Source organism: Heliconius melpomene, chromosome 1 (genome assembly GCF_056956725.1).
Source record: "Heliconius melpomene rosina isolate 202511_hmr_F chromosome 1, ASM5695672v1, whole genome shotgun sequence".
In the NCBI taxonomy this organism is placed as follows: Eukaryota; Metazoa; Arthropoda; class Insecta; order Lepidoptera; family Nymphalidae; genus Heliconius; species Heliconius melpomene.
This window is the reverse complement of record NC_140389.1, coordinates 7475458-7499614: the sequence shown is the minus strand read 5'-3', so window position 1 is coordinate 7499614 and position 24157 is coordinate 7475458. Positions and strand designations below refer to the sequence as shown.

The 24157-nt window shown below is 35.8% G+C and overlaps 1 protein-coding gene across 1 annotated transcript in view; it reads right to left on the bottom strand.

Moving 5' to 3' along the window:
• LOC146541147 (uncharacterized) overlaps positions 1 to 24157 on the bottom strand; it is a 261208-nt gene that overhangs the window by 125556 nt on the left and 111495 nt on the right. Inside the window, exon 4 of the mRNA XM_085207431.1 lies at positions 1454 to 1483. Coding sequence (XP_085063557.1) covers positions 1454 to 1456 — 3 coding nt within the window. The 5' untranslated portion in view covers positions 1457 to 1483. The remainder of the gene's footprint in view (positions 1 to 1453; positions 1484 to 24157) is intronic.

Below are 24157 nucleotides of genomic sequence, written 5' to 3'. Positions count from 1 at the left end.
TAGAATGGGTTCTGGTGAAAAAATGATTTTTAATTAATTTTGTTTTGTATTCATTTTATTTTACTGGTTTAGCAGAAAAATTACTTAAATAATTGGATTTTGTTTTTATAGTAGTTTCAGTAACCAAATATTCTCTGAAACTCAAGTAGTACAAGGGCTCTTACACAAAAGGACCTAAATCCAACAAAAGTTATGTATTTATTTTTCAATTATAATTTTTAAAAGCATTCAAATCTTGTATCACTCTACCACTTTCATTTTAATTTACATTGTTAAACATTATAATAAATTTTAAACAAGGACAATAGAAAGATTTAGTCGTGTCAAGAACCAAAACTCCTGTAAGCGAGTTGGGAAGGGAAATCCTGAAGACTTAAAAAAACCGGGGAAAAACTGGCGAAGTTACACCCGACGTTCGGTTTCCGTCGGTCGAGGGTCCGGCGTAAATATTATTCCGAACTTCCTTCCATTCCCTTTGTTTCACAGTTTATTATTCAGCCTACCTCGGCGCGTGACCAAGACGAGAATTAATAAAAGAAATCACCAAAAAGGCCGCGCTCTCGCAAGAAACAGTATAAACTCGAATGGGCCTAAACAGTGTTTTCAAAACTTTGATATAAAGAAACAAAGCAACCTATTTTATTTTACGTCCCACTTTAGACTGCTCGGGAATGGCGTAGTCCTTTGTAATTGATAAATTTCAGTAGATACAAAAACTTTTCGCGTTACAACGAATGGAATTGCGTCGAATAATTAGCTGTAGATTACGGAGTTTGGGCGTTCCGATAGGTTTTCCGAGTGCCATAAAGATGGGATTTTATCCTAAGGAATGTCGGCCTCCTTTATGGGACCCTCCCTTCATTCTAACGTGGAAGATTCGTAATTTGCTTTGAGCGATTGTTTGGGACGGTCCACGGACAGATGTCACTATATTGACAATTCTGCTTTATGAGTTGGCCCTCGCAGACATTTTGGGGAGTCGTAAAACGAAAATCTTTTCTAATAAATAATTTCCTAATATTAAAATACGCGCGAATTCAGTACGTTTTTATGTTTGCAATTTTATTGGGGGTAGTGTGTAGTAGGTAATATCGGCTTAAGTTGTGGAAAGATCACCATCTGCAACGTTACGTTAATTATAATCAGGAAATTTAACTTCACAGTATAATTAATTGAGACTTGGAAAGAAAAGTGTGGTAATTGATTTTTTTAAGAAGAACTAGTAAGCATTTTCAATATGCATTTCAGGCCATTGAAAGGAAGTAGACTGATAATTAAGTCCACTAACTTTCGGGTAACTTGGAACAGGTAATTTTGGATTGCATCACCAACCCTGGATACCTTCCTATGATAAATATAATTTTTCCTCGAAAGAGATCCAAACCTAAACCTATAATGTTTACCATACATATACTTATTTAGTACTCAAAAAAATTATTTAATTTTAACTCACCATTGACAAAGACGCTTCAACATCAGTCCTCTGTAACAAAAACAAAATAATAAATAAAACTTTCTGTCAAATTGGCACGGTAAATGTGAATATTTAATAGTGAAGATCAGTTTGATTATTTATGTCGCCTGGCTTTTCTCGGACCAGCATTTTGATATAGGAAAATGGTTTGTTACAAGTCGTAATATTAAGTTTTTAGCTTCTTGATATTTCCGGCATAGTAGAGTTGACTTAGTGTTGAAACACTCCGTATCTCAATTTTCATCTAATTTTCGGAATATTGTCAAGCAAGGATTAAAACTTGCAGTAGTATACAAACAAATATCAATTTACAGTTCAATAGCCAAGTTTTCAAAGCTTTTTTCCCAAAATTACATTACTTCATTGATGGGAAGTACCACCAGCAGTCTAGGACTACAACTACGCCAAGGAGTATAACTTATAAGTTTTTGAAGTAAATATTTAATATGAAGACACTAAATAGTAAAAGTATGTGTACACAAATAAGTGTTAACGATTTAAATCATCAAAATAATCGATATTATTTAATTTTAGAAAATAATTCCGATAAACGATACAAAAACATTTGGAATTAGTTTCATCAGATGACATTCCCAACATTACAATACGATTAATCTAAACAAAGTGTTTTAAATAAAGCATTTACAAATCAAAGGATATTTGTTAATATCGAGTTCACTTTGTAAGCTCGATAGCGGCAAACTAAAACCGGGTTTTGTAGCTGACGTGAATATGTCTGGCTGTACGAGTATATTACAAGGGTGTATTTGGTTGGATTTGAGAAAAAACTATTGATATTTATTGTTATTTATTATTATTTATTATATTTATTATTACCTGCGTTGCCATAAGGAAGAATTCAATATCGATTTAAAACAATATTCAAATTCAATTATTTTTATCGTTTTGTTGTATTTTGAAGGAACTGAGGGATTCTAGATTGTAATATTATGTGATTTAGTGTTTCTATGTAACACGTACTATATTTTGAGCTTTGGAAAATAAAAATTACTATAACACTCCCTCGGTCTTTTCATTGAATTGGGTCCTACAAAAAAGAAACCAAACAAATGGGACGAATTCGAGAAATGTGATTTTTATTAAATACAAAAACACATTTTTTAAGTTGCTTGCGATCATTTCGTAAGCAAAGATATTATTATTAAGAAATATATATTTCTAAACATAATTTCAAACGAAACAATCCTCCACGTTCCCAATGTCAATAAAAAAATAAATTTATTACAATGTTATAATACTTTAAAAACAGATACAATAATGAAATACATATAACAAAATTATACTCCCACAATAATTTCTTAAATTAAAATAATACTTGAAATAAGGCTTTCATTTTCTATATTTAGTTCAGTTTTAAATAGATTTATTCATATTAAAGCTTTCTGTTTGCCCTTTAGCTCGTTTAGTACAATATATGACAAGAGTGTACACGACAGTAGCTTCGGGGCAAAGTGGAATATGACGAGATCTTCGTTAAACAATATCATTTAAAATTATATGGTTAAATGTTCATTTATGTAATAAAAATAAAATGTTGTTTTTTATCTTCTTGTTATATTCTGCATAGAAATCAGAGGAAACCTATTGTTAAGACTCCTTGCGTTCCCTATATTCCTCTAGATCTTTATTTATCCATACCTATATTATAAATTCGAAAGTAACTCTGTCTGTCTGTCTGTCTGTCTTTTACGCAATCAGGGCATATAGGAGATACTTGAGGGTCCCGGGATGAACATAGGATACTTTTTTTTTCTCATATTTATAATATTTTCGATATATACCAATATATTAAAATAATTAATTTGACAAGCAATTTATTCCGCCATGTTAATAACAATCGTCGCTACGCGTTGCTAAGCAACGGCTTGCAAAGTTTGTTGTTTTAAGAAAACGTCACCCAAAGTGAGTTTGCTTAACGCATACATGGCGCGCGCCGATATAGATTTGTATACATTAACAAAAATGAGATGATTTCTATAATTTGATATTGATCCTTATGAAAATAAATATAAGAGTCACTTTTAGCATTTCATCTAGATGGAAATTATAGTTTACTGTACAACATTCTAATAAATAATTAAGATGTCACTGATTCTAAATGACCTAGCCTACGAGTGGTATAGTATGACCGACGCGAACGGGCAGATGACTTTGATGATTTTGTAAATATTTATTATATATTTTCGAATTACTATTATTTTTTATGTAATTATTTGCTGCTTATAATTAATTTATCTCAGTTCGGTCATCTATACCGATGTTATACACTCAAAATATCGTAATTTTAATCATTTGAGATTTTATTTAATATTGTTCGCAAAAAATAATAATTATTTAATATAGAAAAATGTTTAGTACGCGCGCACAGCAAACTTTAGGTTTTTTTTTCTAATATTAAGAATTTCCTTTAGTTACTTTTACTTCTTTTGTTTGTTCATTTCGGTTACTCAAATATTTTTTCTAATTATAAATCTCCACTTATTATTATTTTTTAACTTATTTTAATTATTTAGGCTTATATTTTCGCGGGCGTAGCCGCGTCCGGGCCCACTAGTATTTTATAAATTAAGCTATTGTTGTTTATCAAAATAAGGAACGCGAATATTTCATCAAAATTAGCACTTCAAAATCTATAAGGATCAAAAATTTCACTTAAAAAGAAACTAAATTTCATACAGTACCTATATGTAATATCTTTAGTAGGTATTTTTATTTTCCCCTAATTCAATAGCAGGGCTGCGAGACAATACGTTCCTCTGGGATCACCCAGCTATATATTATTGTTGAAGCTGTAATTCCAGCTCGGAGCGCTACGCCACTGTCTCGAACGCTACTAAAACACTAAACTGATGACTTTAAACATTTGATACGTGCGCGTTTTAGTTTTATTTTAGTGTAGTTTTAGTTTATATAGCGTGAAAGAATGTTTTTTCGTTCTAAATCTGCAATATATTTGTTTAAGAATTTAGAAGTTTTTAGATATGTATGTACTAAGTACGTAGGTACTCGTAGTAGCGGCCCGCGACTTTGTTTGAGTGAATTATTTTACCCCTTTTTTTTGTTCCCGTAGGAATATCCAGACATCCTCATATAGCGCTCCCCTACACTTCCCAGGGAACCTACATGTAATATTTTAGCGCTATACGCCAGCTACGCTACGCTTTAGGCTATGATGGATACATCACAGTAATTGTTTAGATATAACCCACTGTATATAAAGTCAGTGGTACTACGGGCACTTACGGGCACATTGTGTCATGTGTCATACATAAATATTAGTCATTTTCATTTGGCCACGCGAGCGAGTCCGCAGGTAAAAAACTACGCTACATAAATAAAAAAAGTCAATTTTAACGCACACTTATTTTTAATATATACCTGGTACGTACAGTACAGTACATACATACGTTCTTAACATAAATTTCATTTATGAGTTTCGTTAAAAATATCACGCAGCGGTACCAGGCGACCATAACTCACGTGGAGTTCGGACGTGTCCGCACCTTTTTGTTCAGTTCGGTAGCGGCACATACACGCTACTGGTCCAGGCTTTTAATAGTGTATGAGTTAGATTTTGAGTTCTTTACTAAATGGATTTTTTTGTAGGTAATTTTATTGTATTTTATTTTTTATATTTTATTATTTGAGTGTATTATGCGTCTTTACGTTTATTATTTCATTAAAATAAAAAAAAACATTCGTCACTATTCTTTACTACTTAAGAAAAAAATATTGATCCTTTATGTGAGATCATCTGTAAAAAGGACAGTTGTGGGTTCAATTCCCACTTGAGGATTTATTTCCTTGTTTTTCCGAGTTTGTTAAATGCCGAGTGGAACTAGTTTTGACACTACATTCCCTCAGTATACACTTTTATATGCGGAATACAGCGTGGCGCTAAAAAAGATTAATTATTTATTGTTTATTGAATAATTTGCAAAGGATTTTAATAATATATTAAAAAAATCATAATGAATACTGTGCTTTCTTTGTTTTAAAAGCTTGTTAACAGCATAACTAGATTTCTCTAAATATACTTTGTCATGAACAGCAAATGTTTTCAGCTCATTACTTTGAAAGTACTAGGTTTAGATTCAACAACATTATTATATTAACATGAAGTTGAGAAGTTAAATAAACTCTACAAGATCTTTGAAGATGCTATTACATATATCTTTAGAGACCCTACAACATAAATACATAATTTATAGAGATGTCTCTTTGAAGAATAATGATGTATTTTTATGTCATTTCACACTGCTATATAAGCATCACTAAAATTAAACTATTTTATATAATAGAAAATATATATTTTTTAATAGTTTTAACTCTCCGCCTAAATTCTGAAAGCACTGAAAGCAGTGGCGGAATTCAACGTCGTGCTTTGTCTCGTTGTCAGAGCGAAGAAATGAAAGTATGAAATAGTTCATTTCTTGTAATGGGAATCGAACCCGCAACCTGTCGCGTTTAAGGTCACGGCCACGATTGGCCTCATATACATTATGTATGTCTGTAACATATATGAAAATGTATGATAATAATAGGTCTCTTTTGGTCACCTTGAAGTTCTTAGAATTTCAAGTCTAATTAGGCAAGCTCAGAAATGCTTTGTTTAATGCTAGAATATCCTAGTTGAGAGTCACAAAGGAAACTCAGTTTCACATGCGAATAATTACAAATACTGAATAAGTCTTTTTGTAAGAAATGTTATGAATTTTGCTTTAGCGTAATTTGTATAATTTCATAATTTATTATGAATATAAAGTTTTTGCTGGAATATTTTCTTCTTTAAGCAAATTATTAGAAAAAAACATGTAGGTATATATTTATAGTATCTGGAAAATTTGGCGGAAATTGGGTATGCCTCTGTCTTAATAGGAACCTACTAGGTTTTCTCTGCCTATTCTGCTATTATTATTTAAATATAATAGTTTCCCAGAGTAAAAATCGAACCCACAGCTATTGCGTTTATAGTCAAACGCGTCACAATGCGCCATGATGGCCTCAATATGATTAAAAATAACTTTTAATCTTCATCATAACCAACCGTAAACACAAACATAATTCCCCACCAAAAATAATCTTAAGCCGACTTTAACAAAGTAAAACCATCGAATTGAAAATTACCATGTTCATTGATATGAGAAACGTTGCTTAATAAAATGTTCGTTATAAACACTCAACCAACCAACCGTGTACGAGACAAGCGACCAAATATCAACCAAATGAGCTATTAATACAGCAGTTAAGCTAATCGCTTCGCTCGTAATGTTACGTACGAATACGTTCCGCTTCACACGCATATATGAGTCAATGGAGACATGAAAAATGATCTCTACTGAGAATATTGTTTAAAGACGAAACACAATTGTACCTACATAATTTATTATAATATGTTATAAAAAATATAAGTAGCTTGATGTTTTTTTCCCACGCAGCAATGTAGGTATAGGTAACCTAGTGTTAAGACACTACGTTTCCCATTTTCTGCTCAATTTTCGAGGAAAAAAAGAATCCATTCTCTCGGTTATTACTCAATCGCTAAACCAGTGTATGAATCAGTGGAAGGAGAAGTTTTAAGAAAACATGAACTTAGTATCTAAAGCACAGATGTTAGAGATAAGCGGGAGTTTAGTATGATTCCAAGAACGGTACAACCATTTCCCCGTAACGGGATGTTTGTTTGTCTTATTGGTTTGTTCAAATTTAGAACAGTAATGAGTTTCTTATCCGTCACATTACAATTCTATATATGTTACAAGCATCTTTCCGCTTTACCCCGCTTAGAACGGTAAGCGGAGGAAACTTAGTGTTGAGACACTTCGTTCCTACGCACCGGTTAATTTTTGAGACAATGCGTGATGACTGATGAATGGTGAAACTCAACGTCGTGATTTGGCTACCAGAACGAAAATATTTTAAATATATACATTTTATTTAGGCTAGTGTTGACTATCGGCTGTAATCGTGACCGGTAACGGGCTGTGAGTTCGATTCCCACTCGAGAAAATGCAATATTTAATATTTTCCTTTCTTTGCTCTGGTAAGGAGGCAGAGCGCGGCTTTGAATTCTGCCACGAAAGCCTTAATAAGAAAGGATGATGTTAACACTAGATTCCCTCTGCCTACCCTGTCATGACGCAGTGTGAATCTAAATAAAATAGTAAAATAATAAATATTTAGAATCTATTACACAGGTTTTAATAAACATTCTACTCTACTATTCAATTAAATATGACTCTAAGTAATAAGTATTACTTACGACCAGAGAAATAGACGAGTGAATTTCAAATTCCAGCCAAGCTTAAGATAAAGCAAAGGAGTCGGGTAAGCCATAATCTATTAAGCAATAATAGTAGAAGCAAGGTATTCTAACTCAGAACTAATTGGTTCGAACAAAGGCACCCAGACAAAGCTGGATGCTGTCTAATGGAGCCGAAGACATCTTTACGAAACGGTTTATAGTTAAAGCTGAGGCATTCTCCTCTCTCAAGATACATCCAAAGGATAAAGGATAATAGTGCCAGATAAAATCTGTAATGGATATCATTTTATTTCACTTTGCTATTCTATTTAAGGGGAAAAGACCGTTTTACTAGCTAAGCTTATGAACGTTTTATTAAGAAATTTAACGTGGTAGGTTCGTTGTGGTTGATTTTCTTACATTTATACTTCTTTACTATTGTTGCAAAGCTGAAGAGTTTGTTAAGTTACCCACTAACCTCATAGACTACTAATTCGAAATAAAAAGTTGTTTTTGTTTGGATAGTCCATTTATCAAGTAAGGCCAAAGACTTATAATAATCATAATAATTGTTGCAATGTGACCTATTATATGCCCTATGTCATGACTCATGTGTTAAGTATAACTTTTCATTTCTTTTTTGGAAAACACATGACAGATGAGCATAGAGGTGGTAAGTGGTCACCACGGCCCACGAGCCTGTGCAACATCCTCTGATGAATTGGTGGTGCATTGCCGGCCTTTAAGGTGGAGATAGACGCACTTTTTGAAGGTACTCAGGTCGTATCGACCTGGAAACACTCTCACATGTAGACCATTCCACAGTCACGTGGCGCGTGGAAGGAATTTCCTAAGTTCCTACAAAACCGCACAGTAGTGGAGTGCCACGTGCCAAATAGTGTGGATGATATTTTTTGTTTTTTTAGTTTTTATTTAAAGCACGCCGGGAATCTACAGGTCAAAACAACTAAGTAAACGTGTAACCTAGCTACAAAAACATTTAAGTATCAATGTCTAATAAAAGCAAAAACCCAACAACTTACTACTAAACCCAATATCAAAACCCCACTACCACTAAAAAAACATCATTCAACTTCACCCAAAACCGTTTCAAATCGCACAATATTTCAATATATACATACATATATTACAGTATACATGGTGTAGCGTTAGCATATCAATAGTTCGGACATTAGGGCGCCGGCCACCGCGGGCTTGCGAGCTACGAGTACGTAGTACCAGAATAAATAGAAGCACTAGCACCGCTGACGGTGAAATATTACTTGCGAAGAACCGTGGATAGCGTACAAGAATTTGTAATGGTATTACAATATAAATATATGCTATGTTTCTTGATAGGAGGTCTTCCTGAATAGGATTTAGATTTGCACTGAAGGAATTAATTATTTTTCTATTTTGGTTCTAACCATACGTAACTTGACGCAGCATACTGTCTTCAAAATGTGGCGTTAAGTACTACTATTTAACAGGCCATGATTCTAGAAAACGGAGGAAAATGGAGACCGAAGTGTTTTTACACTAGGTTCCCTTTGCCTACACTGCTGTGTGTGGAATACAGTACACATAAACTTTGCCTCGACACCATAACGAACGAACATGGAAATATTTCATTTCCTCAAATGCGAATCGAACCCGCAACCTGTCGCGTTTACAGTCACACTTTGCGCCATTGCGCCACGACTGACCCCGATGTCTTTTGAGTTTCATATTTTGATATTACGAAATAAAACGAAACCACAACAAAATGTCGTAATTTCGTTTTTACAACGCCCTTAGTAAAATTATAAAAGGTTTTATCTAAAATATTTTCAGCAAGATAATGAGTGAAGATAGCTTTGACTATAAAGAACGGTAAGTTACCTATTTCATTCGTTGTTTTCTCTTAGAACGTAGCTTAGTGCACAAAATAAACATGAAAACATAATACAGTCTCTCTCGGAATTTTTAATTTACACGCCGACACGATGCTCCAATATCTGGCGAGGCTATCGTTCAGGAAGGATTCGCTAAAATAATATCACATTCAATTAAAACAATTAACAACTTCTCTTCAATGAATATGCAATTGTAAGTTTTAAATTTAATTTATTTAGTTTGAGCCCGTCGTGGCACGGTGTCGCAGTTTTAATTTTGGGCGACGGTTGTGAGTTCGATTACTACTTGAAGGTATGAATTATTTTAATTTCTTAGCTTTCGTAAACAGACAAGCACGGCGTTGAGTGACCTCATTTCTTAACACATATTGTCTCAAAAATTGAACGGAGAATTGGGAACCTAGGTTCCTTCTGTCCTGTTATATACTGCAACAAAATGCTAACAAAAAATTGATATCGACGTTCTTACTTACAAAAGTTAAGTTTAAGAATTCATCGTGTTCGATATGAAGATGGAAGAAGGAGTTTAGTAAGACATTTTCGTGAGGAAAATGCAGAGTTACAATTGATAAACGTATGTCAAATAAAATATTCAAAACAATACATAGCGTTGCGTTCTTAGTTCTTTATAATAAATTCAGCAAAAGAGGAAGTATTTTATCTATACATATATATAATAAAATTGTAACCAACCGATGTCTGTACGTGGAAAATATATGTGGAAGAATATAGTCCATCACGAAAGTAATTCAGATTTGTAAATAAATAATTATTTTAGTTCAAGTGAGCGAAGCTGCTTACCTATATAATATAATCGTTACATTTTATTTTATCATATTGTTTTCCGCATATAACAGAGAAGGCAGACGAAACCTAGTTTTAAGGCACTACATTTCCCACGCACGGCCCGGGTTAGCTTTGGCGTCGTACCAGGGCGAGGAAAAAATACTTCTATCTCCTAGTAAAGATGAAATCCAGAATGTTTTACTTTATTATAAATGTATGTTATTGAATTGCATATTGCACTTACGAAATATCTAAAGTTAACTTAAATATTAAAACCAATATAAGTAGTTAGTTTATTTATGTTGAACCTATAACTAAATCGAGTACAAACTCCACGCACAAAACACCCCAAGCATAATTTAGAAGCATTTCTATATGAGTTTATTAACATTTCACATCAGACAAAGAGTAATTTGCATGTGCCTTGCATATTCCTTTTATAGCCTTTTACATTTTCCATCTCTTTTAAAACGAGCCTGCCTTTGTTTCTTTTGGATCATTCAGTCATTCTATTATCTGAACTCTATTCTCGGGTATTATAGCTTATATCATTCGCCATTTAAAACTCGGTGGTTTCAAAATTTTATGCATAACCCACCCATCCCGTACGTTCCGTATTCCCTCCTGTCTGATGCAGAGGCCGCAGCCACGTCAAAATATCGTTATACATGCAGCCAGCGTCGTCGTGAAACGGTTTTGACAGCTGGTACAGCATAATAGCGAGATATTCGATGACAATATGCAGATTGAGTCTTGCTTATGTTATTACGGCGTCTAAGATGGAAGTTCGGTTGCCTTTTGTGCGTGATAGAGTTATTTTAATGTGGTTTTTGTAGATCAAAATGTTCCGTTCTTGACGCACCGTTCTCATTTTTTGATAAATTGCTTGAAGAGCGGCGTTGAGTTACGCCGCGTTCACATTCTTAGCAGAGCGAGGAAAAAACAAAGTTCCTCCAAGTAGGAATCGAACCCAGTAATTTTATCCTCGGTGATTATTTTTAAGTAAAGTATTGCAGTTTTGATAGCCGGGGTGGCATAATATAAAGAGAATCTTGCTAATGTTATTTCGACGTCTAAGATGAAAGTTCGGTCCCCTTTTAAGCGCATTAGGGCTATTTCAATGCAACACATTTTTGGAGTTTTTTTCAACTTATTTGGACTTTTCAAAGCTTGTTTTTGTATTTGTTTAATGTAAGTGCAGTTTATAGAGCGCACGAATTGTATGGAAAGGGTTTACCTTTTATCTGTTATGAAATTTTGTTTTAATGTTTCGTCCATTAACTCTTTACAATAAATACTAAATGTGTTTTTTTGGATGATCACTTCCTTATAAAAGGAAATTTTGAATACACGTTTTTAGTATGTCTTGTATCAAATACTATACATTATAGCAATTACACAAGTATACGACTACATACACGGCAGGCTCTGGGTTTGATTCCCGCTCTATATTTCATATTCACTTTTCATCGCTATGGCTACAAAGTAAAAGTACAGCGTTGAGTTCCGTTACTCAAAGCGTAATGCTCCCAGAATTTGGAAAGTGGTAACAGAAGTGTTTTAATAGGAACGGAATCTTAACATTTTACGTCTTAACAACAGGCTCCAAGGTTTTCTCAGCTTACCCCGCTACGGGTAGGATACAGGGTTCATATTTAAACAAAAGGCTAGTTCTATAGTTTTACTATTCTATTAAGTTATAAAATTGCTGATATAAGTAATAAAAAATAACAACATAATACCTTTTTATGTAAGTACACAAATCGCTTTGCTAATAGTAACACTCACGCTATGAAATGCACTTTACATGTTCAAACTCCTGCATTACTACAGGTACGTTTATGATAGAGATGCAAATATAATAGAAGTGATATAGTGGTCATTTTGTTTTCCTTGATACTGTATCCTGCACATAGCAGGGTAGTCAGAGGGAACCTGGGAACCTAGTGTTAAGTCACTTTCGTTTAAATACTATAAAATAAGTCAATTTAAATACTATAAAATAAGGTTTTTTAATTCTACAGGTAAATATTATATCTTTCATTTGAATTTAGACATTAGAAAAAATATTAAAATGTCTCGAAATACTATTAAAATGTCTTACATAACAACTGAACAAAAATAAAGTATTTAAAGAAGAATTCAAAGCTTTTCCACATATAAATACAACTGTACATGCTCTATACGGCGTTGAGTTCATTACATAATCTCACCTGCGTCTGGTTGCTCTTAGATAGTACTCGGGACGGGCTACTGTTTATTTTATTAACACTGCTAATATATACTTTCAAAGCTAATCTAAGTTATTATTCTAATGTATTAAGCTTTTATTTGTTAATTTAGATTAAAATGGTAGAGTATATTTTATGGCATGGAAGGGTACATTTAAAGATATTTGCACGGTGTATCCCATATGTAACAAGGTAGGCATGTAGAGTCACTCCGCTCTCCATTTTCCGCAAATTTCTCGAGGCATTGCGTGTTGTGTGGCGTAATTCAACGCCACGCTTTGCGAGAGCGAAGAAATTTAAAATATTAAATATTTCATTCCAATGAGAGGGAATTAAACAACTTTCAACTTCAGTTAGCGTGCTAGTGCCCTTTTTTACGAAATACTTAAATATTTAATTTAATATATTATTACGAAGAAAAGATATCTTTGACTTTCAAAAAATTAAAAAATCATTAATTTATGATACGATAAAAAAAATGTGTTTACCATAAACAAATTTAAACGAGCACAAAAAACAAAATATATTACAAAGAATAAAATATTCCATGAATTCGATATCGATATTAAAATGCAAATAATAAGCTAAAATATTCACGCCATTACAACAAAACCCGATGCAATCGAGAGACGCGAGTCGATATCGATAACTCACGACGAACGTCACTGTAAATCAGCGGCGATAGTGATGCCCACGTGCTAACGAGATAATCGATGTATTCTAATGTCGTTTTGTTGATTTGTATACGTTTACAGTTATATTTTTTATACATCTGTTTTTTTAGCTTCACGCTTTATCCCGCACATAGCAGGGTAAGTAGAAGGAACATTGTGATCTAATGTTAAGACAATCTGTTGCCATTACGGCACTTCCGTTCTTCACTTTCCACCGAATTCTTTAGGCATTGCGTGTTGAGTGAATATTTAATTTTTTCGAGAGGGTATCGAACCTACAACTGATCCTTTGAACTTCCTCTGAACTGCGCCACGATTGGCTTCTATATATGTATGATTTGTTTATTTTAAATTAAATATTATGGATTAGCAAAGAAACTTTTATTTATTAACATATACAGTGTATACCATTGTGGCGCAATGAGACGTTGTAAAAATCCTTCTAGATTTTATATCTAAAAAATTTTAAATAAATTAAATATAATTTTAGGTAAGATTATTTAAAACAAGTTAACAAAATAAAGGAATAAGATATATATTTCTATATTAGTTCAGAATTTTTAAATAAAATTTCTATAAACATAAAATAGTTTTTGAAGTAGTAATTGGAAACTTAGCTTCGAAAGAAAACATAATATACTATGAAGTTAAGGGCAGCGTAAGGCAGATAAACTATGTATAGAGTAGACGTAGTTCCCGGAAATGAGTGTACCTAAAGCTCAACTTTCAGATGCTGTAAAACTTACGAAAGTTCTTTATTTATGATAATGTGAAAGCTGACGCGATTGAATATAATATGAAAATAGTTGCAGAATTTTATTTCATTTAAAATTAGTTTGACATAACTACTCTACTACTATTTGTTTAACTTTTTAACATGGAATAAAATAAAATTTACAATATTTTTTTAGAAAATGTATAATAATTAAAATGTCGCAGCATTTGAACCCATACCCTTCTGGAAACTGGACTGGACTGGACTACTGAACCATACATTCTACTACACATATACCATACACTTTGCAAAAAAGTGTAAATAGTTATCACTTTAATAAACAAATGTTTTCTTTTAAATTAGAATTTAAAAATAAAAAATAAATAAAACACAAAAATAAAAAAATAATAAATATCAAAGAAAATAATCCACAAAATTATCTTTTATACCAATTAACTGCACAAGTCTTTAGCTCGAACGAGAACTCCACCGAAAGCTTGATGAGACGACATAAGTCCATGATGTCCACTTAATAATAAAGTAGTTAAATCAAATAGACGCTGCCACTGCATCCAGCATTTATGACGTTTGGCAGACTTCCACCAGTTATTGTGCAACCAGGTTTTACGAGAGGAATGCATCTTGTTCATGCTGCAATTTACATACATTTTTATTGCGATACGGCCGATTTTATATGCGCTATGAGTGCAGTGATATTTGAAAATGTTATCTTTAAGTGGAGTTTAGATTGGAAGATTTGTATGAACAATTTCATATTTTATAAGCCCATTGTAACTCCAAGCCAGTCGCGTAGCTCTTTAAAAGTATCAATATCACAATTTTTTTGGGAACACCTCTGGAGGTTGATGGTTCCAGTTTGCAGTGGCATAACAGGTAGTTGAACTGACCTATGAATTCAGGTGATGAGGGTGATACTGCTTCGGGGTGGTGCAGTACGTTTGTGTTATGGGTGGTGTATGAGGAACGTAGAAGAAGGAGGTATCTTAGGATTCCTCAGCCTATCCTGTTCGTGGGCGACATTCAACGTGAAGCAATAAAAACACTCCTTAGTAAATAAAAATTCCAATATCCGAAAGAAAACAAAATTACGAAAATAATATCATACCAAAATCTCTGAGAGTAATACAAAAATATAATTAAAGCTATATTCCTAACAAGAAACTAATGTACTGTACGAAGGATGATGACCTAACCTTCATTTGATATTAGATGCCAGGAAAGGTCACTCGCGATAATCCATATCGCAAAAGCTCTAAGCAACTCCAAATATAGTAAGCTCAGACACTTGGCTAAGTATATCGTAAGCAATAATTTCTGTGCTTATCTATCTCGACTTATAGAGAAGCTCCTTAATAGTTTTATGAAGAAATTAATTTATTATTTATTATTTATTTTTGCTAGGGCGACTCATCTAAGACTGCGCAAGCATAGGGCCATCAGTTAGATTATTTTGGGTAATAAAGTTTATGCTTAGATTGTAGCGTTTTTCCACCTCTTTCTCTCTGGCTATCCTGCTAGGGAAACAGCGTGAAATTAAAAAAAAACTTATCTAAGAAAGTGAGGGTTATGCGGTTTAATGACACTCCTGGAAATAATAATATATCTAACATAAATAGGTAACTTACCACGTAATATCTCAAATTGTGGAGAACGGATTGTCTTCACAGATTCAACTAGGTTACTTTCTGATATATACGGAATTAAGTAAGATTATAAAAATAGATATTTTATTTTACATAATGTTGAGTGGCAGAACTCAACGCCGCACTGTCTTCTCAGCAGATCAAGGAAATGAACATGATCGACTTCTTCGAACGAATATTGTTGTGTTCTTATGTACTTTTAATATAAATAGAAAAAAAAGGATACTATTGATTTTCGTCCAAGCAAATTCAATCCACCGTCATTGGTAGTCCTCAATAAATAAAAAAAGGCCTTTCACATGTAATAGTAATAAAAGTTGTTTCCACCCTATATATAAGTTATTAAAAAAACATGTAAATTGGCATCATGCCACCGCTACGGACGCGTACACACCGACCGTGAAATCGCTCGGTTGGCTGTCGCCATATAAACTTATTGTTTTTATTATTTTTTATAGCAACACGCTGTATCCCGCATATAGCAGGGTATGCAGAGGGAAACTCAACTTTAACTATAAACGTTTTGTTTTTACTTATTTATTTTTATGTTGCATGTAGAGACGATATGGTTTATACTGTTGAGTAAAATGATAAAGGGTTATGTATTCTATGCATAATTATGGGTAAATCGGCATTCTATAACTAAGACTTCGCTATCCGTCTGTCTGTCTGTCACCAGGGTGTAGGTACTTGAAACAAACACTTTGCAGTAGTCTGTCAAAGAAGGCTAACCTAAGAAATTTTGTCGAAATTTCAACATACTCGTAAATAGACAATGTCGCACTAAACGGGCTTCGTTTAACATTGAAACCTTAAAAGATAAACATTCTATACTAATCTTAGTATTTAGTGAATATTCTTTGAGTTTTAACAAAATTTCAGTACAATTGAAACTGCCTGGAGGTTTAATTTTCATTTCTCCGCTCAGGTCATCAGGTAACAATAAAGCGTGGTTTTGAGTTCTACCGCTCAAGAGATAAGTGAGATCTCGAAACTTAGTTGGAAAGAGGAGAATGGAACGTCTTAACACTAGGTTCCCTCTACACCACCCTCAGTTTGAAATTTAACAACTGCGCCATGACAGCTTTATCTTAGTTTAGAGCTAGAAATGTTAGAATTACAACAATGTATGCAAATCAAACTACTTTCCCCACTCGTTTGCGCAACAGTTTGTGCAAATTGTTTGACGTGACATTCTGTTAACGTATTAATGACTGGAATACTAATAGTACTGTATACAGTTGTACTGACGTTAGATAAATTCATATAGACAATTGTGACATTTGATGTCGCTCTCCGCCCAATTTTCTAAATATTACGGGTTGAGTGATAGAACTTAACGCAACGTTTTGTCTTGTTCAATGGCGAGGAAATAAATATAACTCATTGTCCAAGAGGGAATGGCACCCACGAAGACCTCTTACGGCTTATAAATTTTTACTTAAAAATATTTCAAATAATAAATTCGAGACATTAATATTATCGAGATCGTAGTATGTCCTAACAGCGAATATTAAACCTGAAAGTTGTGTAGTTATAACTACTAATTCATATATCTACATAAATATCTGCTTATCATTTTGAAGATATCTTCAAATATGTCCTATCCATCTCATGTACATGGTAAAATCGAACAATGCTTAATACACCTTGATCTTCAAAGGCAATTGGGGCAATTCTCGCCGTACATAGTGGCCTCGATCAAACTGAATAGATTCGTTTGCGTAATTTTCCGATGCTATTAATCGATGGACAGGTTTGGTCTAAAGTAGGCTATGATTTGAACACGAGTTTAAATTAATGATTTGTTTATGCCCATTTAAAGATACGTCTTGAGATATGGGAATGTTGGGTGAAATGTATAATTTGTTTTTCTTTCTGATCTCATGATTGTGGGTTCGATTGCAAATTGGGGAATTCATTATTTAATATTTCCATTTCTTCACTTTAATAGGCATAGATACTGAATAATTTAACTAAAAAAAGTTCTCCAAGCTGATTTAATAAAACTTCAAAGCATAACTTAATACGAAAATTCAAATACACTAAAAATATATTCTTCAAATATACCTTAGATATTTAAAAAACAATAACACACCAAGTTACCTTGGTTCCACCACAAATGTACGTATACCAAGATCGAGTTTTGCCAACGCATACACAATTCTTGTCAATAAATAAGCTTTTCGTGGGCGGGTGTCGCTGGTTGCCAAGTTAATCAATCATTCGTCCTTGATTGAACAATTATGCAGATTCATATGGAGAAATCAATTTGTACAGGCGGAAGTGGATATTGTTTTGAACAGTATTAGGCAATATTTATGTAACGCTATTCGAGGAATTCAATTTGGAAGTGTGAAGTGGAATTTAATAACAAAAATGAAAATATAATTGAATCAAAAACCACTGAACCTATTTTGATGAAATTTTGACTGCCCCTTAGTTGAAAATACTATATTGCTGGCTTGGATGTAGAAATAGATAATCATACTTGAATAGTATAAAATATCAAAAATATCACCTCTTTTAATATATCTCTTTTTTTGAAGTCGACCATTAAAAAAATAACATTACACAAAATTTGTTGACTTTTTGCCGTCATTTTCCGTTTTTAATATGAAACGTACGGGCTTGTCATTTGGAAACCACCCTCTAAATACAAGTATGTACTATACCAAATTATTAATAACAAACAGAAATCATAGAGCAGTCTATAATTACTGGTTTGCCACAATTTATATTTAATATTATATACTTTTTGCATACGATTAATGGAGCTGGTACACGATTTGCGTTATCACGTTATATAGGGTTGCGGTTGAGAGCATCGAATTTGCGGTTATCGATAAAGTTTATCGACAAAGAACGTTATGTTACCTGTAACTTAATAAATTTAATATTACCTTATATTATAATGTATTATAGAATGTTCGATGTTATTCAGAATTTCAGAATATATTATATTCGTGAATGCGGTCTTATAATTTACGTTGTTATGTGAAATATGCTTTTGTTATGTAAAAGCGTTAAAATTGCGCTACTTAAATGAGGGGTTACGAGTATAAAGACGGTCGTGAGTTCGATTCTCATTTGGGGAATGAACAATTTTCGCCCATGTATTTTTTTTATTGGATAATGCTCTTCATAGAATTACTCTTGTTTTATACGGATGATGATGATGTATAATTAACACACACAATTCCATAACTTTTAAAATCAAAGTCAATATCCAATTTTTAAGAAGCAACATTTCTTATGAAAGTATATAAAATTATTTTCAATTTCAAATGAAAGTTCTTCATGAAATATTAACACCGCTAATGTCGGTCCGTAGGCAAGTACTGGATATTTAAATAGAATGCGCTCGCGCCGGTCGTGAGATCGTGGAAGTTTGCTATTTCCTTACCTTCGAGAGGTTGAAAGGATTTGTGGGACCAATTTGGAAGAGATAGCGGGAAATTAAATGTTATTTATTATTGTTTAAAATATTATGAAAGTTAAAATTAACTTTTTATAATATAAGTTTATTTGTCTAGTAAATAAATGTAAACAGATCTCTACTTAACTATATGATTATGAATTATTGTAAATTGTTTAAAATTTACCCGACCTTTTGATTTCCAAATCATATTTTCTAATAACAAATTTATTTTCTAAGAACCAAAAATTATAAACAAAATTGTATCAAACTCATTTAAATATGCATGTATGTGATTTTGAAACTTCCTAATATATGTATTTGCATCTTAATATAATATTTAATTTATCAACTTTGTCTAAAAAAAGAAAACTTAAAATCCGCTACCTCTTCTCTCCTAATTCCATTCCATTTCATACAATGTGCATAATCCTTTTAGAAGCAGGTGTATTAAAACCCGACAGTAGTTTCATTCCCTTTATATTAAAATCAAAAATGTTCTCCCACGATAAGCAAATGGAAGGAATAAATAAAATTTATCTGGACGACTATCGGACTAGCCTTTTATGGAAGCCCTGATATATGCCAGCGGTGCACGATAAGATGTATTGATACCGCGGATGGGTTACGGTTATATTTACATTTACTGACTTATTTGCATTTTTAGTTAGTTATATGATTGCTTTGTAAGTTATATATTGGAATGCTTTGGGAAGGATTCGAACTAGTTACTACCAGGGCCAACAGTTCCGTGCAAACTGTGTCAACTGCGAGAAGGTTACATTTAACAGATGTACAACTAAATATATATATATATATATATATATATATATATATATATATATATATATATATATATATATATATATATATATATTTAAAAAAGGTGTTACCAGCATGTGATTGTAAATACGATGGTCGTATGTTCAAATTCCAATCGGGGTAATGACAAAAGTAAATAGCAAGACGTTGTTGAGAACCTCCACTCTATACGCAATCCCTCGTAAATCAGTGGAAAGCGGGGAGCGGAGATTCTTACCACTAAAAAATGAGTTGAAATTTGGCATGTAGATAGGTTAAGGAAGGTAGGGGAACATTAAATTCGAACGGGAACAGCAAGAAAATTATTTCCATTTTATTTTACATACAAAGTTACAGGCGATAGAAATAAAATTATAAGTCATTCATCATAAACATGTCAAAGAAAGTAAAATTAGCAATGCACTCCGCCCACGTGTCGGTGTAGAACAGGGAAACGCACTCGAATGTGAGTAAGCAACCAGTCTTATTGATTTATACGAGGCGAGATACAAATGAGAGTTCCAATCCGACCGCGGTACCGCCAGGACGTCTCAATGTCCGCTTGGCATCGCTTTCGCAATCACCAAAATCAAAAAAACCCAAAAACCAAAAACCAATCCACGCACGCGCGCACTCTCGGCCACGCCATCCTGCAACACCAAGAAGACGAAGAGGACCAATCGGCGTCGTTTTGTTCGGCGAGCGGCGATCTCCGTTGTTTTGTGTAGTGCAGTGCAGTGTGTTAGTGTCCATAGGATTTCACCTGGATTCCATACCCACGTGAGTACTTTTACACAGTGTTAGCTTAAGCTAGGTACTCACCCCGGCCCCACCAGGCCGAGACATTAGGTCAAAGTAGGCACACACCCCTCGCCACGGCGGGGGGTCAATAGTCCCCAAAATGATCCGAGTAGATGCGGTTAACCTGCTAAACTACGTCGCGCAACATTTCCCCGATGCCTTAGAAAGCCTAAAAACGTACGTCGACAATGAGGCGATTGCTCAGTCGCCCGAGCTAATTGAGCAAATGGAGGACGAACCTGAGGAGGCCGACGCCGGCTCGGATGAGGACGAGGCTTCCGCAAATGACGCGGAGTCCGAGTCTGAGTCTGAGGCCGCGGAGGCTTCCTCGTCGTCTTCATCATCCTCTGAGGCCTCAGCCGACGAGGAAGAAACTCCCGGTGTGGAGGATAATGACGGTTTCGAGACCGTCAAATCAAAATCGGCCAAACGGAAGGCCCGTAGATCGCTAGGTTCTCCGCCAACAACCCCAGCCAAACGCGCCGCGCGCGCAGAAAAAACCCCCTCCCCGCGGTCCTCACCCCCGCGTAGGTCTAGGGACAACGCGCAGGTAGTCAAAAAGGGTGCGCAGGTAGACTCTACCGACAAGACTGACAATACAACCAAGACAAGCAATAATAATAGTTCGATCCCCGCGTCCAACTCTGGCGACGGTTCGGTACCGCTACCGGCCGGCGTTCGTAGGGACAGGTTACCTCCCCCGATAATAGTTCAGGAAAAGAAAGCGTGGGACAATTTACAACTATGGATGTTGTCCGCTAAAGTGCAGTTCAATTCTGCCAGATCCACAGCGCAGGGAGTTAGGATTCAGGTGTTAACACCTAAAGACCACAGGGTCCTTACGACCCACCTTAGGAATTCAAAGATAGGGTTCCATTCATACGCTCTGGAGGACGAGCGTCAATTACGTGTAGTCCTCAAGGGTATCCCAGTCGAGTTAGAGACCCAATCCGTTTTTCGGGACTTAAAATCCCAAAATCTTCCAGTTAGGGCAGTCCACCGTATGTACAATCAGTACACTAAAAAAAGCTACGACATGGTCCTAGCTGTCCTAGACCGCAGCCCAGAGGGCAAACAAATTTTCAATATTAAATCCATCTGCTCACTCACGGGCATTACTATAGATAAGCCATGGTCTCGTGGCATTCCCGGGCAGTGTCACCGCTGCCAGCTCTATGGGCATTCCGCCAAAAACTGTCACGCAAAACCCAGGTGCGTGAAGTGCTTAGAAAGTCACGCTACTGCTGACTGTCCGCGCAAGGTCCCAGACCCGGCCGTACCTCCCAGCTGTGTCTTGTGTGAGACCCAAGGGCACCCCGCAAATTACCGCGGATGCCCTAGGGCCCCACGCAGGTCCGGCGGAAAGGGCGGCAGGACGCATAAGGCTTCGATGCCTTCCCGTCCAGCGCAAAACCCGTCCGGCCCTCAGCCACTACTCCAACCAGCCCCTCTTCCTTCCACCAATGCGTGGAAAAAACCTCTACCAGAGACCCAAGCCGCCAAGGCCTCCAATCCCAAACCCAAGCCCTCCAGGGCCACTTCCTCTGCCCGACAGCCCCGTGGGGAGGTAACAGAACAGGATAGGATCGAGGACGCGATCGACATTGCGACCAGCTTTCTAGATATACTAGATAAAGACGAATTATTGGCCTTCGCGAAAGGCTTAGTAGACTCAAACGGCGATCCTAAAAGTCGACTTCAAGTAATTAAGCTCAACAGAAAGCTTATAGCCAAATTACTACTTGTCAATGCTCAAACTTCCAATGGCGGTCAATAATAATTTTAGAATCAACCCGCCCGATTTAAGACTCGCGCGAGTCAAGCCGCGTTCTCTCAACATAGGTTATTTTAACGCTAACGGTCTCAATACGCAAATGGGGCTAGTCCGCGATTTTGTTACAAACCGACAACTCGACTTATTTCTAGTTCAGGAAACGTTCCTTAGAAATTGCAATAGGGATCCCAAGATAGCCAATTACCGCACTATTCGTAACGACAGAGACGGCGCCAAAGGCGGCACCGTCATATTTTACAAAAAGACGCTTCACGTCATACCGCTCGATCCGCCGCCGACGCTCACTAACATCGAAGTTTCGGTCTGTAAGGTTCACATGACTGGACATCCACCCACTATTATAGCTTCCGCCTATCTCTCTCCATCAAAGAGTTTACTTAGAAGCGACCTACAGACACTACTAGACATGGGGGACTCGGTTATCATAGCCGGGGACCTTAACTGTAAAAGTACCAGGTGGAATTGCAACTCCACAAATAGAGGAGGAATCGAACTCGAAAATATCTATGACCTGACCACCTCTCGCTTTGAGATAATAGCCCCCCTCACTCCCACTAGATTTGGGCCCCGGGGCCGACCTTCAATTCTCGACATAGCCATCCTGCAGGGCGTCTCTCTCAGGCTGCGCTCTATCGAGGTAATACCAGAGTTAGACTCAGACCATAGACCTGTAATAGTTAAATTAGGACCCGATTGTCCTCCAGTTCTTCCTAAAACCACCATCACCGACTGGTCTAAGTTCGCGGAGCGCCTAGGCAATCCCGACACGGAACCGACAGACGACATACCTGACAGATTCGACTCGGTGGAAGTAGTCGAGGCGGAAATTAACCAACTTACTGACAGACTGGGTAGCACTCTCGACGAGTGCTCTAGGGAAATTCCAAGTAATCCAGAAGGACATTTTAAGATCCCGCGAGATCTCAGAAAGCTTATGAGACGTAAAAACATCGCCAATAGGGCGCACGATTCATTTCCGTCGCCAGCAAACCGCGCTAAACTCTGGAGGCTCCAAAGACAGGTTCGAGCCCGGTTCGAGGACCTCAGAGACGAATCTTGGGATCATAGGTTATCAGAGCTTACGCCATCGCACGTAGCGTTCTGGCAATTAACTAAATCATTCAAAAACGACACCGTAGTCGAATTACCGCCGTTAATCCGTCCGGACGGAACACTAGCCTCAGACGATCTCGAAAAGGCCGAATGCCTAGCGGATAACCTAGAAAGTCAATGCTCCCCCTCGGAAAAACCGTGTGATCCAATTCACGTCGCCGCGGTGGACACACAGGTCGAAACGTGGGCACCGTTGCCACCAGCGGGCGAACCTATAAGACCGACCTCTGTCGAAGAGGTACAAGACATTATAAAGCGCCTTAAGCCAAAGAAAGCCCCAGGATCCGATCGCATCTCGAATAAGATCCTTAAAATTCTTCCTATTCACATTCTAACGCTTCTCGTTGCCATTTTCAACACTCTTTTAAAAGAGTGCTCATTCCCAGACCAATGGAAAGAGGCAATAGTCATAGGTATTCACAAGCCTAAGAAACCTCGCACATCCCCGTCCAGTTATCGCCCCATAAGCCTTCTCAGTTCAATGGGCAAAATATACGAACGTATCCTCCTCACTCGTCTCCAAGC